We start from the raw sequence: 14,338 nt of genomic DNA on the forward strand, positions 1-14,338 counted from the left end.
AGGGTAAAGTTAGACGGTCAGCGCAGGCTTGGAGATCAAAGGACTTGTTCCTGTGCTGTACTTTTCTTTGTTCTTTAGTAATCTCCCACATGACAGTGTATCAAAGACATGGCCATAGAAGATTAAGGAGAACGGAATTAGGGGGAGGACAGACGACTTAGCCATCGAAAACAGAGTAGAAATTAAGGGTCCAAGTTTTTCCCCCCGGAGTGGTTGAAACTGGGTAGTAGTTTTCCGTGGGGTTCTGTTATGGGCCACCTCTGTCCACTTTGCATACCAGTTATTTGGATGTAGACCTGAAGGAAGCGGTGTGAAGATTTGCAGATATAATAATAATATATCAAAATAGGAGGAGTGTTCTTTCGAACCCCAATAATAATAATAATAATCGCTTATTGTCACAAGTAGGCTTCAATTAAATTACTGTGAAAAGCCCCTAGTCGCCACATTCCGCCGCCTGTTCGGGGAGGCTGGTACGGGAATTGAAACCGTTTGCATTACAAGCCAGCTATTTAGCCCAGTGTGCTAAACCAGCTCCTGGTTGAAACTGCAAAGAGATAATGAAATGAGGAAAATCAGCTTACATGTGGCAGATGGAATTCTATATGAGCATCTGTGTGATGAAGCACTTTGCATTAAAAATACTAATATTATGCGCTGAATGAAGGTACATTCAGAGCCAATGGAGAGCAGTGGGATTTGGGGCACATTATAGGCAGCATCTCAGGTCGATGAGTCTGTCTAAAAATAAACCCCACCATCTGGCCTGGGCTTGCAAAATCCTACCAACTGTCCTGGCTTGAGACAATTCACACCTCTTTAACCTGGGGTTACCCCTCTCTCTGGATCTGTAAAGATTTAATCGCCTGCTAATGCTCGCATTCAAAGCATTGTCTTGCATCTTTGAATTTGTCTATATATAGGTTTCTGGAACATACCTCTTCATTCACCTGAGGAAGGAGCAGTGCTCCGAAAGCTAGTGTTTGAAACAAAGCTGTTGGACTTTAACCTGGTGTTGTAAGACTTCTTACTGTGCTCACCCCAGTCCAATGCCGGTATCTCCATATCAAAAATAAACCATAGAGTTCTTAGGTTTTTCCCTCAACAAGTAGGAAATATTAAAGGCATGAGGTGAGTAGGAGTCCATTTAAAATCTAAAGACCCTGACTTTGCAGTAACAAGGCATGTTATGTGACTGCCATTAGTCAATCTTGCACTTGCTTAGGTTTCACAGTTGGTGCTCGTCACGTTGTTGAAAAAAAATGAGCCGTTAACAGTGCAGTGAGGGAAGCAACTGTGCACCTTTATAGTCAGATTGAAAGATCGTGACGTTAACAGCACAAGGACGAAGAAGTGTAAATTCAGAGCAGATGATTTTAAAGAAAATCAGGTTCTGAAAGGGAAATAAAGAAAAAGTATGGTGAGAGAAAAAGCGAGACAGAAACGAAAGGGCCATTTTACATTTTTTTAAACATTTTAAAAATCTCCAACTACAATTAAAACCTGAAGGAGTGAGACCTGACATATGAAATAGTTAATTTTCAGTGCCAGAGTTGCTCTTTGGCAGTAATTAATAAATATAATTAAAAGTGCATTTAGATTGGGGAATACACGAGGCCTAGCTTTTGTGGTGAGTTCAGTTTGTATCGACCGCACAAATACAGCAACCTGACACCATTCAATGCATTTTAACGATGATGCCCTTTTCGTAAAACTAACCACGATATGGAGATGCCGGCGCTGGACTACGGTGGGCACAGTTGGCAGTCTCCCAACACCAGGTTAAAGTCCAACAGGTCTATTTGAAATCACAAGCTTAAGGAGCACTGCTCCTTCATCAGGTGAAGCGGAGGCAGGTTCACAATCGCAGCAGAGCAACACATCTCAGACAGCAACCTTTAATGCTGAAGTTTAACCATGCATTTGCCCCTGGCCTGAAGTTACTGCATCATTGGGGCAGAAGCAACAGTGAATACCAGGAGACTCACCGTTAGCTTGACAGGAAAATATGGGCCAATAAAATCTCGATTAGAGAACTGTGTGCAGTTTTGTGGTCTGTGCTATAGGGAAGGTATTGAGACAGCGGAGAAGGCACAATGCAGATGCTGCTTAGTATAAGGAGATACAAATAAGAAAATAGATTTGAAAAATCAGGACCTCGTATGCTAGCACATATCAGTGATAATGAAAGTGCGTAAAAATATAAAAGGTGGGACAAAATAGATAGAGGCACACCAGTCCAGCGGCGGCATCTCCATATCGTGGTTAGTTTTACAAAAAGGGCATCATGATTAAATGCATTGAATGGTGTCAAGTTGCTGTATTTGTATTTACAGAGTTGTGGAGTCTAGAACGAATAGCCATAAGTACAAGATTCAGAGATTAAGAGCAGCAAAACCTTCCTTACACAGAAAGCACTGAGGCCACAACACTCAATTCAGGATTAGTGTCTGAGACAAAACAATATGTTAACATTTAAGACTAGGATGGCTATGTAGGTGAAGTGCATGGCAACAGGGTGGTTCACATCTTTCTGATAAAGGGATGTTTCAGAGTTGTATGCAATTCTCCTCCTGTGACCAGGTCTGGTCAGGATGAAATTATTTCCTCATTTTTTTGGACACCCAACATGTTTTATTTCACCCCTTTGAATCCTCACTCCCACCCTGAAAGATCCACAAGTTGGAACGTCGGCCTGTTCAGTCAGTGACCAGATAATCCACCTCCATGAGGCCTGCGCCTCAGCTAAATTACCATTTAGAGCACTTTCCCCTTGCTGCTCCTTGCCACAAAATGTACCACTTCACATTTCTCTGCAGTGAAATGAAGTTACTTATTCTGTGAACCCGTTAACATTCTCTCGCAATCTCACTGAAACATTGAACTCAAGACCTTTTTGATCCGGCTCCGCTACTCACAGGTAAGATCTTGGCTGCCCTGGCTGTGACCTCGACTCCACTTTCCTGTCTGCCACCCATTATCAAGAATTGTCTATCAAAAATCTATCTAACTCAATAAATGAAACAAATTCGATGCGTATTCTGGGGAAGAGAATTCCACATACTCACTGTCCTTCGAAAGAAGATATTTCTCCTCATTCTCTGACCGAACACAATATCTCCCAGTTCTAGTCTTTCCCCAAGAGGAAACATCCACCCTGTCAAGTCCCCTCAGGAATTACATGTTTCAGCAAAAGATCACCTCTCACTCTTCTAAACACCAATGTGTATAGGCCCAAATTGTTCAATCTTTCCTTGTAAGATAAGCCCGACATCACAGGAATGAGTCAGATGAACCTTCTCAAAACTGCTTCTAATGTAAATATATATTTTTTCAAATAAGGCGACCAAACCTGTATGTGGTATTAATAGAATCATAGAATCGCTACAGGGCAGGAGGAGGCCATTCAGCCCATCGAGTCTGCATCAACCCTTCGAAAGATTTCCCTAACTAGGCCCAATCCCCCACCATATTCCTGTAACCCCACTCAACCTTTGGACACTTTGGGGCAATTTAGGATGGCCAATCTACCTAACCTGCACGTCTTTGGACTGTGGGAGGAAGCCGGAGCACCCGGAGGAAACCCACGCAGTCACGGCGAGAAAGTGCAAATTCCACACAGACAGTAACTCGAGGTTGGATTCGAACCAGAGTCCCTGGCGCTGTGAGGCAGCAGTGCTAATCTGCTAATCACTGTGCCACCCAGATGCAGTCTCATCAAGGCCCTGTACATATTCAGTAAAACTTCCCAACTTGCGATTGGATAAGGTCACACATTCCTACATGATACTCCAGCTGAAAACTTTTTGCTTGACCTGTCTTATATCCCTTGGCATACTCTTGTCTTCTCTTGACAAGGTGCTTAACTATCGATCTTGGTGACATCGGCAAATTTAGCTACCACACCTTCAGTCCCTTCATCCAAGTCATTGATGTATTTTATAAATAATTAAGGCCCAAACGCGGTCTCCTGTGGATCTCTATTTGTTTCAGCTCGCCAACCCGAGGAAGACCCATTTATCCCTACTCTCTACTTCCTACTAACTAATCAGTCCTTTATCCATGGTAATATGTTATTCCCTATGCCATGTTTTGTTTGAATAGTAACCTTTGTTGTGGTACCTTATCAAATGTCTTTTGGAAATCCAAGGACACTGCAACTAGAGGCTCCCTTTTGTCCACTGTACATACAGCCAATGAGCAGGAGTAGGCCATTTGGCCCCCTGGGTCTGCACCTCCATTTAATAAGATCATGGCTGACCTGATAGTAACCTGCATTCCACCTACCCCGATAACCTATCGCCACCTTGCTTACCAAGAATTTATCCACCCCGACTCAAAAATATTCAAAGACTCCTCTTCCACTGCCTTTTCAGGAAGTCCGTTACAAAGGGCAGCACGGTAGCATTGTGGATAGCACAATTGCTTCACAGCTCCAGGGTCCCAGGTTCAATTCCGGCTTGGGTCACTGTCTGTGCGGAGTCTGCACATCCTCCCCGTGTGTGCGTGGGTTTCCTCCGGGTGCTCCGGTTTCCTCCCACAGTCCAAAGATGTGCAGGTTAGGTAAATTGCCCTGAGTGTCCAAAATTGCCCATAGTGTTGGGTGGGGTTACTGGGTTATGGGGATAGGGTGGAGGTGTGGACCTTGGGTAGGGTGCTCTTTTCAAGAGCCGGTGCAGACTCGATGGGCCGAATGGCCTCCTTCTGCACTGTAAATTCTATGAAACTCAATCTTCCGAGATAAAAGATTTAGCCTCCTTATTTTTAAACAGTGACCCCTAGTTATAGATTATCCCAGAAGAACATAGAACATAGAACAGTACAGCACAGAACAGGCCCTTCGGCACTCGATGTTGTGTCGAGCTTTGTCCTAAACCAAGATCAAGCTATCCCACTGCCTGTCATTCTGGTGTGCTCCATGTGCCTATCCAATAACCGCTTGAAAGTTCCTAAAGTGTCCGACTCCACTATCACAGCAGGCAGTCCATTCCACACCCTAACCACTCTCTGAGTAAAGAACCTACCTCGGACATCCCTCCTATATCTCCCACCCTGAACCTTATAGTTATGCCCCCTTGTAACAGCTACATCCACCCGAGGAAATAGTCGCTGAACGTCACTCTATCTATCCCCCTCACCATCTTATAAACCTCTATTAAGTCACCTCACATCCTCCTCCGCTCCAAAGAGAAAAGCCCTAGCTCCCTCAACCTTTCCTCATAAGACCTACCCTCCAATCCAGGCAGCATCCTGGTAAATCTCCTTTGCACCCTTTCCAATGCTTCCACATCCCTCCTATAATAAGGTGACCAGAACTGCACACAATACTCCAAATGTGGTCTCACCAGGGTCCTGTACAGTTGCAGCATAGGAAACATTCTCCCCACATCTACCCTGTCAAGAACCCTCAGGATCTTATATGTTTCAATCAAGTCGCCCAACTCCAACGGATACAAGTCCAGCCTGTCCAACCTTTCCTCATAAGATAACCCGCCCATTCCACCCGATAATCTGGTAAACCTTCTCTCAACTGCTCCCAACTAATTTACATCCTCCCTTAAATATACTGTACACAGTAATCCAGATGTTGTGTGAGAAAAATTGAGTGTTAATATTTCATTTTTGCAATATCATTGTTATATACGAGGAAACAAGCTTGAACGGTGTGACTGGTTTGATTGAATTGGAGACAGTCAGGAGACTGAAAAGGTCAAAACATCAATAAAGTGGGTGTGAAGGCAAGTGATTTGAAATGGCAATGAACAGAGAGCCAGGAGATCTCGAATAGGAATTTACACAAGAAAAATAAAAGAAGTAGTTTAAAATTGACTGTTGTATTTAAAAAGGAACTTATACAATATGGTTAAAAATAGATGAGACAAAATAGTGTAAGTTTGCTTCTAAAACATAGCAGCCACACAATAAATAAAACTTTTTATAAATTCTGAGAAAAGGAACTTCTAATGGATTATAGAAAGCAAAAGATTGTAAGAACTGTGGTAGTCTGTGTAGAGGTATTACGGTACCTGGTAATGCTGGAACACCATTGGTAAATATTGTATGTTTCCGATTGGTCAAGCTGTATGGTAGCTCCGTCCTGCAAGGCGGGGTATAAGAACCCATGCCGCACCCAGCAGCCTTCTTTCTGTACCTGAGCTGCTGGGGGAAACGTCTAGCTTATTAAAGTCTTCAGTTGGACTACAACCTCGCTTTAGTGGTCATTGATCAAGAACCAAGGAGAAAACATGTAAGGAAACATTGAAGGCTGTGTTGGAGTGGTAGCTGTGAAATCTCGAACAAGACAGTGTGTGTGTTGAAGCCAAACATGTAGGCTGCTACCCTCAGTGAGCCCCCTCAGACCAGCAGGACATTGTGTGGTAATGTTTCTGGAATTTGTCACCAAATAAAAATCTATTAGGACTGTTGTCATCAAAAGGAGGTTTAGCTCTAAGTTTATTTAAGCAAAAATACTTCAGGAAATGTTTCAAAAGTACGGTTAGCTTTGTAAAGGACCGGCAGCACGGTGGCATAGTGGGTTAGTCCTGCTGCCTCATGACGCCGAAGTCACAGGTTCGATCCCGGCTCTCTGGGTCACTGTCCGTGTGGAGTTTGCACATTCTCCCCATGTTTGCGTGGGTTTCGCCCCCACAACCCAAAGATGTGCAGGCGAGGTGGATTGGCCACGTTAAATTGCACCTCAATTGGAAAAAATGAATAGGGTACTCTAAATTTATAACAAAAAAAAAAAAAAGCTTTGTAAAGGAGTTCTTGTGCTTAGTGTTTTTGTCATTTTTTTCTATATTCTAATAAATGTTTAACTTTTAACATGTAAAAGCATTACAATTTGTCTGAGAGTTACTTTTCCTGACTTCAGATAACTCATCATAATACACAAATTGCAAAATTGTTGTGGCAGCTGAGACAAGTTTCCCGTTGGAATTTGGGAAGCCTGGCATTTACCATCTGCTATGTCATAACTGTGGCCTCACGAGCGCTCTGTATTACCGAAGCATAGCTTCCCCACTTCTGCATTTAATTTTTCCTCACAACAATTTATAACATCCTATTAGCTTTCCTATCTGGCAAGTGGCAAGTAACATTTGCGCCACACAAATGCCAGGCAATGACCATCTCCAACAAGAGAGGATCTAATCATCATCCCGTGACATTCAATGATCAGATTATGATTTTCTAAATATCCCACTATCACCTTAATAATGGGTTCTAGCAATTTCCTGATGGCAGATGTTAGGCTAACTGACCTGTGGGTACCTGCTTTCTATCTCCCTCCTACCTTGAATAGAAGTGTTGAGCTGGATTCTCTGCCAGCGGGATGCTCCGTTTTGCCAGCAGCCAGGGGGTTTCCCGACAGCGCGGGGCTGCCCCACAATGGGAAACCCCATTGACCGGCCGGCGTAACGGAGCATCCCGCCGACGGGGTGAAACAGAAATGTGGCGCTGCGGGGCGGATAATGCAGCCTGTTATTTTCCAATCCATTGGGACTCTTCCATAGATCATAGAATTTACAGTGCAGAAGGAGGCCATTCGGCCCATCGAGTCTGCACCGGCTCTTGGAAAGAGCACCCTACCCAAGCCCATACCTCCACCCTATCCTCTTAACCCAGTAACCCCACCCAACACTGAGGGCAATTTTGGACACTATGGGCAATTTAGCATGGCCAATCCACCTAACCTGCACATCTTTGGACTGTGGGAGGAAACCGGAGCACCCGGAGGAAACCCACGCACACACTCCGCACATACAGTGATCCAAGTCAGGATCTTTGAAGATTATAAACAATGTTCCTTATGCAACCAAATCTTTAAGACCCTCGGATGCAGACATTCAGGTCCTGGACACTTGTTAACCTTTACGACTAATAGTTTCCCCAGCTTCTGTATTCTTCCCCACATTTTGCAATGCTCCTGATGATTTAGTGATATCAACAAACTTCAGTGATGTGCCCCCTATGCCAATGTCTGAATCCCTTATTTAATTAGAAAATGCACAGGATGTGTTCACACAGGCCAATGAGGCACACAAATAATTCCTGCCAAATGAAAACACATTCATGCTCATCCATCTCTATGCATATCACCCCCCCACTCCCACCCGCCCAAAAGTACCTCTGTCCCCTAGCCACCCCTTTATCTAGGTAGAGTCTCTCTAACACCAAGTGCATACTCTGCGCACAATTTTCTGTTGTAGCACTTTATCAAACACTTTTTATAAAAATCGTGTCCAAATTAGTACGTTTTTCAGGGTAGAGGATAGGTGTGCGAGGTGCACGGGAAGTCCAGCAAATCATGTCCACATGTTTTGGGCATGCCCGAAGCTTAGAGGGTTTTGGCAGGGATTTGCTAAGGCACGAGGCTAAAAACACGAGTGGTGCCGGGTCCGGAGATAGCGATCTTTGGAGTGTCGGAAGAGCCGGGTGTCCAGGGGGCAAAAGAGGCTGATGTCTTGGCCTTTACCTCCCTGGTAGCTCGGAGACGGATCTTGTTAATGTGGAAGGACTCGAAGCCTCGGAGTGCAGAGACCTGGGTTAGTGACATGGCTGGGTTTCTCAGTCTCGAGAAAATAAAGTTCGCCTTAAGAGAGTCAATGTTAGGGTTCGCCCGGAGGTGGCAGCCGTTTGTCGGCTTTCTCGGGGGAAATTAAAATGTCAGCATGTGCAGTATTCCAAGGGGGGAGGGCCGGGTTGGTGTTTTATGGTTGGGGTGTGTGAAGATTGGGATGGGGTGGAAATATTTATTATACCATGTTGATGTCATTGTTCATGTTATTATTGTAAAATTTTCAAATACCTTAATAAAAATATTTTTAAAAAATAAATAAATCGGTCTCACCGACCTTTATCTGTACACTGTGTTCTACCCTGTTTCACATTCCTATAATAAATGCATGGCTTGCGTACTTTGATTCCACTCCAACAAATGAGAACGCTGTTCTATTTCTGTTCAAAGACAGTTATCACAGAATCTGCTTCATGCTGGTTTATTCTATCTTATTACCTACCCGCATTAAAAGAAATTCTGGCTTCACAAAGTCCAACAGGTACTGGGTGTCCGGGGCTCGTAGCCAGTCTGCGATAGATCTAAGTAATATAGGAGAAGGGTTAGTTGTATTACATCAGCATCCCCTCCTCCACAGAATAGTAAACACTAATGCAGACAGAAGCTCCCCAGGGCATCAGATGAAACTTTGAGAAGGAGTGGGGAAAAATAACTCCATTTGGAGTTGGAGAAGATGCAACCTTGGATTGGATTGGATTGGATTGGATTTGTTTATTGTCACACGTACCGAGGTACAGTGAAAAGTATTTTTCGGCGAGGAACTCAACAGATCATTAAGTACATGAGAAGAAAAGGGAATAAAAGAAAATACATAATAGGGCATCACAACATATACAATGTAACTACATAAGCACTGACATCGGATGAAGCATACAGGGTGTAGTGCTAATGAGGTCAGTCCATAAGAGGGTCATTTAGGAGTCTGGTGACTGGGGAAGAAGCTGTTTTTGAGTCTGTTTGTGCGTGTTCTCAGACTTCTGTATCTCCTGCCCGATGGAAGAAGTTGGAAGAGTGAGTAAGCTGGGTGGGAGGAATCTTTGATTATGCTGCCCACTTTCCCCAGGCAGCGGGAGATGTAGATGGAGTCAATGGATGGGAGGCTGGTTTGTGTGATGGACTGGGCTGTGTTCACAACTCTCTAAAGTTTCTTGCGGTCCAGGGCCGAGCAGTTGCCATACCAGGCTGTGATGCAGCCAGATAGGATGCTTTCTATGGTGCATCTGTAAAAGTTGGTAAGAGTCAATGTGGATGTGCCGAATTTCCTTAGTTTCCTGAGGACGTATAAGCTCTGCTGTGCTTTCTTGTGGTACCGTTGACGTGGGTGGACCAGGACCGAGTTTTGGAGATGTGCACCCCTAGGAATTTGAAATTGCTAACCATTTCCACCTCGGCCCCGTTGATGCTGACACGGTTGTGTACAGTACTTTGCTTCCTGAAGGCAATGACCAGCTCTTTAGTTTTGCTGGCATTAAGGGAGAGATTGTTGTCGCTACACCACTCCACTAGATTCTCGATCTCCCTCCTGTATTCGGACTCATCGTTATTTGAGATCCGGCCCACTCTGGTCGTACCGTCAGCAAACTTATAGATGGAGTTGGAACCAAATTTTGCCACGCAGTCATGTGTGTACAGGGAGTAGAGTAGGGGGCTAAGTACACAGCCTTGCGGGGCCCTGATATTGAGGACTATTGTGGAGGAGGTGTTGTTGTTCATTCTTACTGATTGTGGTCTGTTGGCCAGAAAGTCGAGGATCTAGTTGAAGAGTGGGGAGCCAAGTCCTAGGTTTTGGAGCTTTGATATGAGCTTGGCTGGGATTATGGTGTTGAAGGCAGAGCTTTAGTCAATAAATAGGAGTCTGATGTAGGAGTCCTTGTTGTCGAGATGCTCTAGGGATGAGTGTAGGGCCAGGGGAATGGCATCTGCTGTGGACCGGTTGCGACGGTGTGCGAATTGCAGTGGATCAAGGCGTTCTGGGAGCTTGGAGGTGATGCGCTTCATGATCAACCTCTCGAAACACTTCATTACGACTGAAGTCAGGGCCACCTGGACGGTAGTCATTGAGGCACGTTGCCTGGTTCTTTTATGGCACCGGTATGATGGTGGTCTTCTTGAAGCAGGTGGGGACCTCGGAGTGGAGCAGGGACAGGTTAAAGATGTCCGCGAACATCTCTGCCAGCTGGTCCGCGCAGGCTCTGAGGGCACGACCAGGGACCCTGTCCGGGCCCGTTGCCTTCCGAGGGTTCACTTTCAGGAAGGCCGATCTGACTTCGGAAGCTGGGACGGTGGGTATGGATGAGTTATGGACTGCTTGTGCACTCAACAGCGGAGTATTGGTTATCTGCTCGAACCGAGCATAGAATGCATTGAGTTCATCGGGGAGGGGTGCGCTGCTGCCGGAGATACTGCTTGGCTTCGCTTTGTAGCCCGTTATGTTGTTTAGTCCTTGCCACAATCGCCGAGGGTCTGTCTGTGACTCAAGCTTGGTTTGATATTCTCTCTTGACATCTCGGATGGCTTTGCGGAGGTCGTACCTGGATTTCTTGTATATGTCAGGGTCGTCTGACTTGAACACCTCAGATCTGTCGTTCAGTAGGGAGTCAATCTCGCGATTGAGCCATGTTTTCCGGTTGGGGAACGCACGTACTGCTTTCTTTGGAACGCAGTCGTCCACACATTTGCTGATCAAGTCTGTGACGGTGGTGGCATACTCATTTAAGTTGGTCGCTGGGTTCTTAAATATGGACCAGTCCACTGTCTCTAAGGAGTCACGTAAGAGCTTTTCTGTTCCCTCGGACCAGCACTGCATAACCTTCTTAGCTGGATTCTCCCGCTTGAGTTTCTGCTTGTATGCCGGGAGAAGGAGCACCGTCTTACGGTCTGATTTCCCAAAGTGCGGTCGGGGGCTGGAACGGGAGGCACCCTTGATTTTTGAGTAGCAGTGGTCAAGAGTGTTGTCGCCCCTGGTGGGACAGGAGATGTGCTGGTGGAATTTTGGCAGTACACTCTTGAAGTTAGCCTTGTTGAAGTCTCCGGCCACGATGAACAAGGCCTCCGGGTGTTCTGTTTTGTAGTTGTTTATAACTGTGTACAGTTCGTCCAGTGCCGCCTTCACTTCTGCCTGGGGTGGAATGTAGACCGCAGTGAACCCACAGTCAGTTCCAGCGCCCATGGCTTCGGATCAATTAGAAACATTCTTGGATAGCATAGCTTGCAGCATTTGAGCTTGGAGGCAACCAAATTGTGCTAATTTTTCTTTTATTCGTTAATGGGGTATCGGTGGATGGACTAGAGTCCATTTCTAGGCCATTTCAAAGGACACTAAAGAGTCAACCCATTGCTGTCCCACTACTTGCCATGGTGGAATTCGAACCCAGGTCCACAGAACATTACCCTGGCTCTTGGATACTAGTCCAGTGACAATACCAGTACCTCCCAAGAGTGTTGAACTGAGTTGCAGACTATTAAGAAAAGCTGGAAACTGCAGAATCCCCTGCAGCAAGTCAACAATCCCTCCCCCTCTACTTAAACTTTGCTATCTACAGGTTTTGCTTTGACTTGGAAAGCGACAACAGCAATCAACTTTTCATTTGAAAAATTTGGACATTTCAAGCTTCTTTCATGAGGAAACACTTCATTTTTAGCTCATGGCCGGGATTCTCTGACCCCGCGGCGGGTTGTAGAATCTCCGGAAGGACGTGAGAATCGTGCCAGCTTACCTATTCTCCCCCGCCGATTTTCGGGCGCACGCGGGATTCGCGCCGGTCGGGAGCTGTTGAAAGTGCCCCCCCCCGGGGCGATTTTCCGGGGCCCGCCGGGCCGCCGGGTTCGGCTGAGTCCCGTCGGCATGGGTTACTTATGTCCCACACGGCGGGACCTGGAAGGCCCATCTGTGGCGGCCGTCCTGGAGGGGGTGGCGGGGGGGGGGATCTGACCCCGGTGGGAGGTCGGGGGCTCCCCCACGGCGGTCTGGCCCACGATCGGGGCCCACCAATTGGCAGGCGGGCTGGTTCTGTGGGGGCATATGTCATTCCGCACCTGGCCCCTGTGGGGATTCGCCATATTGCCCGGGGACCGGCGTGGAGAAGGGAACCCCCTGCGCATGCGCGGAATCGCGCCAGCCATTCCGCACCGGCTGGAGCTGCAGGGACCACTCCGGCGCCGACCTCGGCCCCTAGGAAGGCGAGAATTCCTCAATATCGGGGACTGTTGACGCTGGAGCGGTTCGCGCTCCTTTTCTCGCTGGAGAAATTATTGGAGAATCCCGCCCCATGCCTTTTGCCTATTCAATAAGTTTCTGTTAGATGGGCAGTTTGTGTTAAACAAAATAGCAAACAGAGAGCATTTCTTCACGGCTAGTCAGCACACAGACACTGAAAAAGCAGAAATAACCTTTGCTGACAAGAGGTTCAGCCAGATAACAGAGCTTGCGAGCTCCAGCTTTAAAAAAACACCTGCCACGGATCTTGAAAATTAGAGAATGTCGTCAAATTCTGGTAAGTTGTTCTTGTTAAAGCGGAGGTCCAGCTAATTGGATGAAGCAATAATGAAATGAAATGAAAATCACTTATTGTCACAAGTAGGCTTCAATGAAGTTACTGTGAAAAGCCCCTAGTCGCCATATCCCGGCGCCTGTTCGGGGAGGCTGGTACGGGAATTGAACCGTGCTGCTGGCCTGCCTTGGTCTGCTTTAACAGCCAGTTCTGTGCTAAATGCAAAACATGTAAATTCTCATGCCGCCAGAATGAAGTAAAGGTGTTAGAATGGATATAAGAAAGTGGGTCAACCATTCCCCTTGAACTCCAAACCCAGTGAACTCGCTGGTAAAGCATTTTGCTGTTAGTATGCAATTATTATCATTGTACATGGGCCACTGTTGGTTATAACAGTTACCATTTTATGCTTATTTCCTCCAAAAGCGAATAAAGATCTTTAAGCCATATTATCTTGTGGAACAGCTTATAAGAACATCCACATATTTATCTTGTTTTGGAAGAATAAACTCGTTACTGATCTGTCTGTTTTACAGACTGTTCCTGCTCTCAGCAGCCCAAGGGCGTGGGCAATGGTTTGACAATCAAAACTGAAACCATTACGGAATTGTGCGTCATAGAATCATAGAATTTACAGTGCAGGAGGCCATTCGGCCCATCGAGTCTGCACCGGCCCTTGGAAAGAGCACCCTATTTAAGCCCACACCTCTACCCTATCCCCGTAACCCCACCTAACCTTTTGTATACTAAGGGCAATTTAGGATGGCCAATCCACCTAACCTGCACATCTTCGAACTGTGGTAGGAAACCGGAGCACCCGGAGGAAACCCACGCAGACACGGGGAGGATGTGCAGACTCCGCACAGACAGTGACCCAAGCCGGGAATCGAACCTGGGACCCTGGAGCTGTGATGCAACGGTGCCAACCACTGTGCTACCATGCTGCCCACGTTCATAGTTATAGAAAACATTCGATTCCTAAATCTTACTTAAAAAGATGGTAAAATCATCAGCTGCTTGGGAGCAAGCTACAAGAAAGGGAGTTTAATTGCAGAAAAGCCATCTTGTACCATGGGAAAGGGCTGGATACCTAAACATAAAATCAACATGCTCAACCACGGAAAATGAGGTGCAGGGTTCCTGCTGTTAGATCAGCATATTTAGAAAAGGAATGGCAGGGACGATGGAGGCAGTGATAAAATGCTTGACCCAGGATAACAGGGACCGTTGCTACTTTTGGGGCAGTGGAGGTTGGCTTGGAGGATGGTGA

The 14,338-nt window shown here is 46.1% G+C and overlaps 1 protein-coding gene across 8 annotated transcripts in view; it reads right to left on the reverse strand.

Annotated features, from left to right (window-relative positions):
* anapc1 (anaphase promoting complex subunit 1) overlaps positions 1-14,338 on the reverse strand; it is a 318,440-nt gene that overhangs the window by 134,138 nt on the left and 169,964 nt on the right. For all 8 annotated transcript variants that reach the window (XM_072500093.1, XM_072500089.1, XM_072500086.1 and 5 more), the window contains one exon: positions 9,021-9,099. In XM_072500093.1, coding sequence (XP_072356194.1) covers positions 9,021-9,099 — 79 coding nt within the window. The remainder of the gene's footprint in view (positions 1-9,020; positions 9,100-14,338) is intronic.

This window comes from Scyliorhinus torazame, chromosome 4 (genome assembly GCF_047496885.1).
Source record: "Scyliorhinus torazame isolate Kashiwa2021f chromosome 4, sScyTor2.1, whole genome shotgun sequence".
In the NCBI taxonomy this organism is placed as follows: Eukaryota; Metazoa; Chordata; class Chondrichthyes; order Carcharhiniformes; family Scyliorhinidae; genus Scyliorhinus; species Scyliorhinus torazame.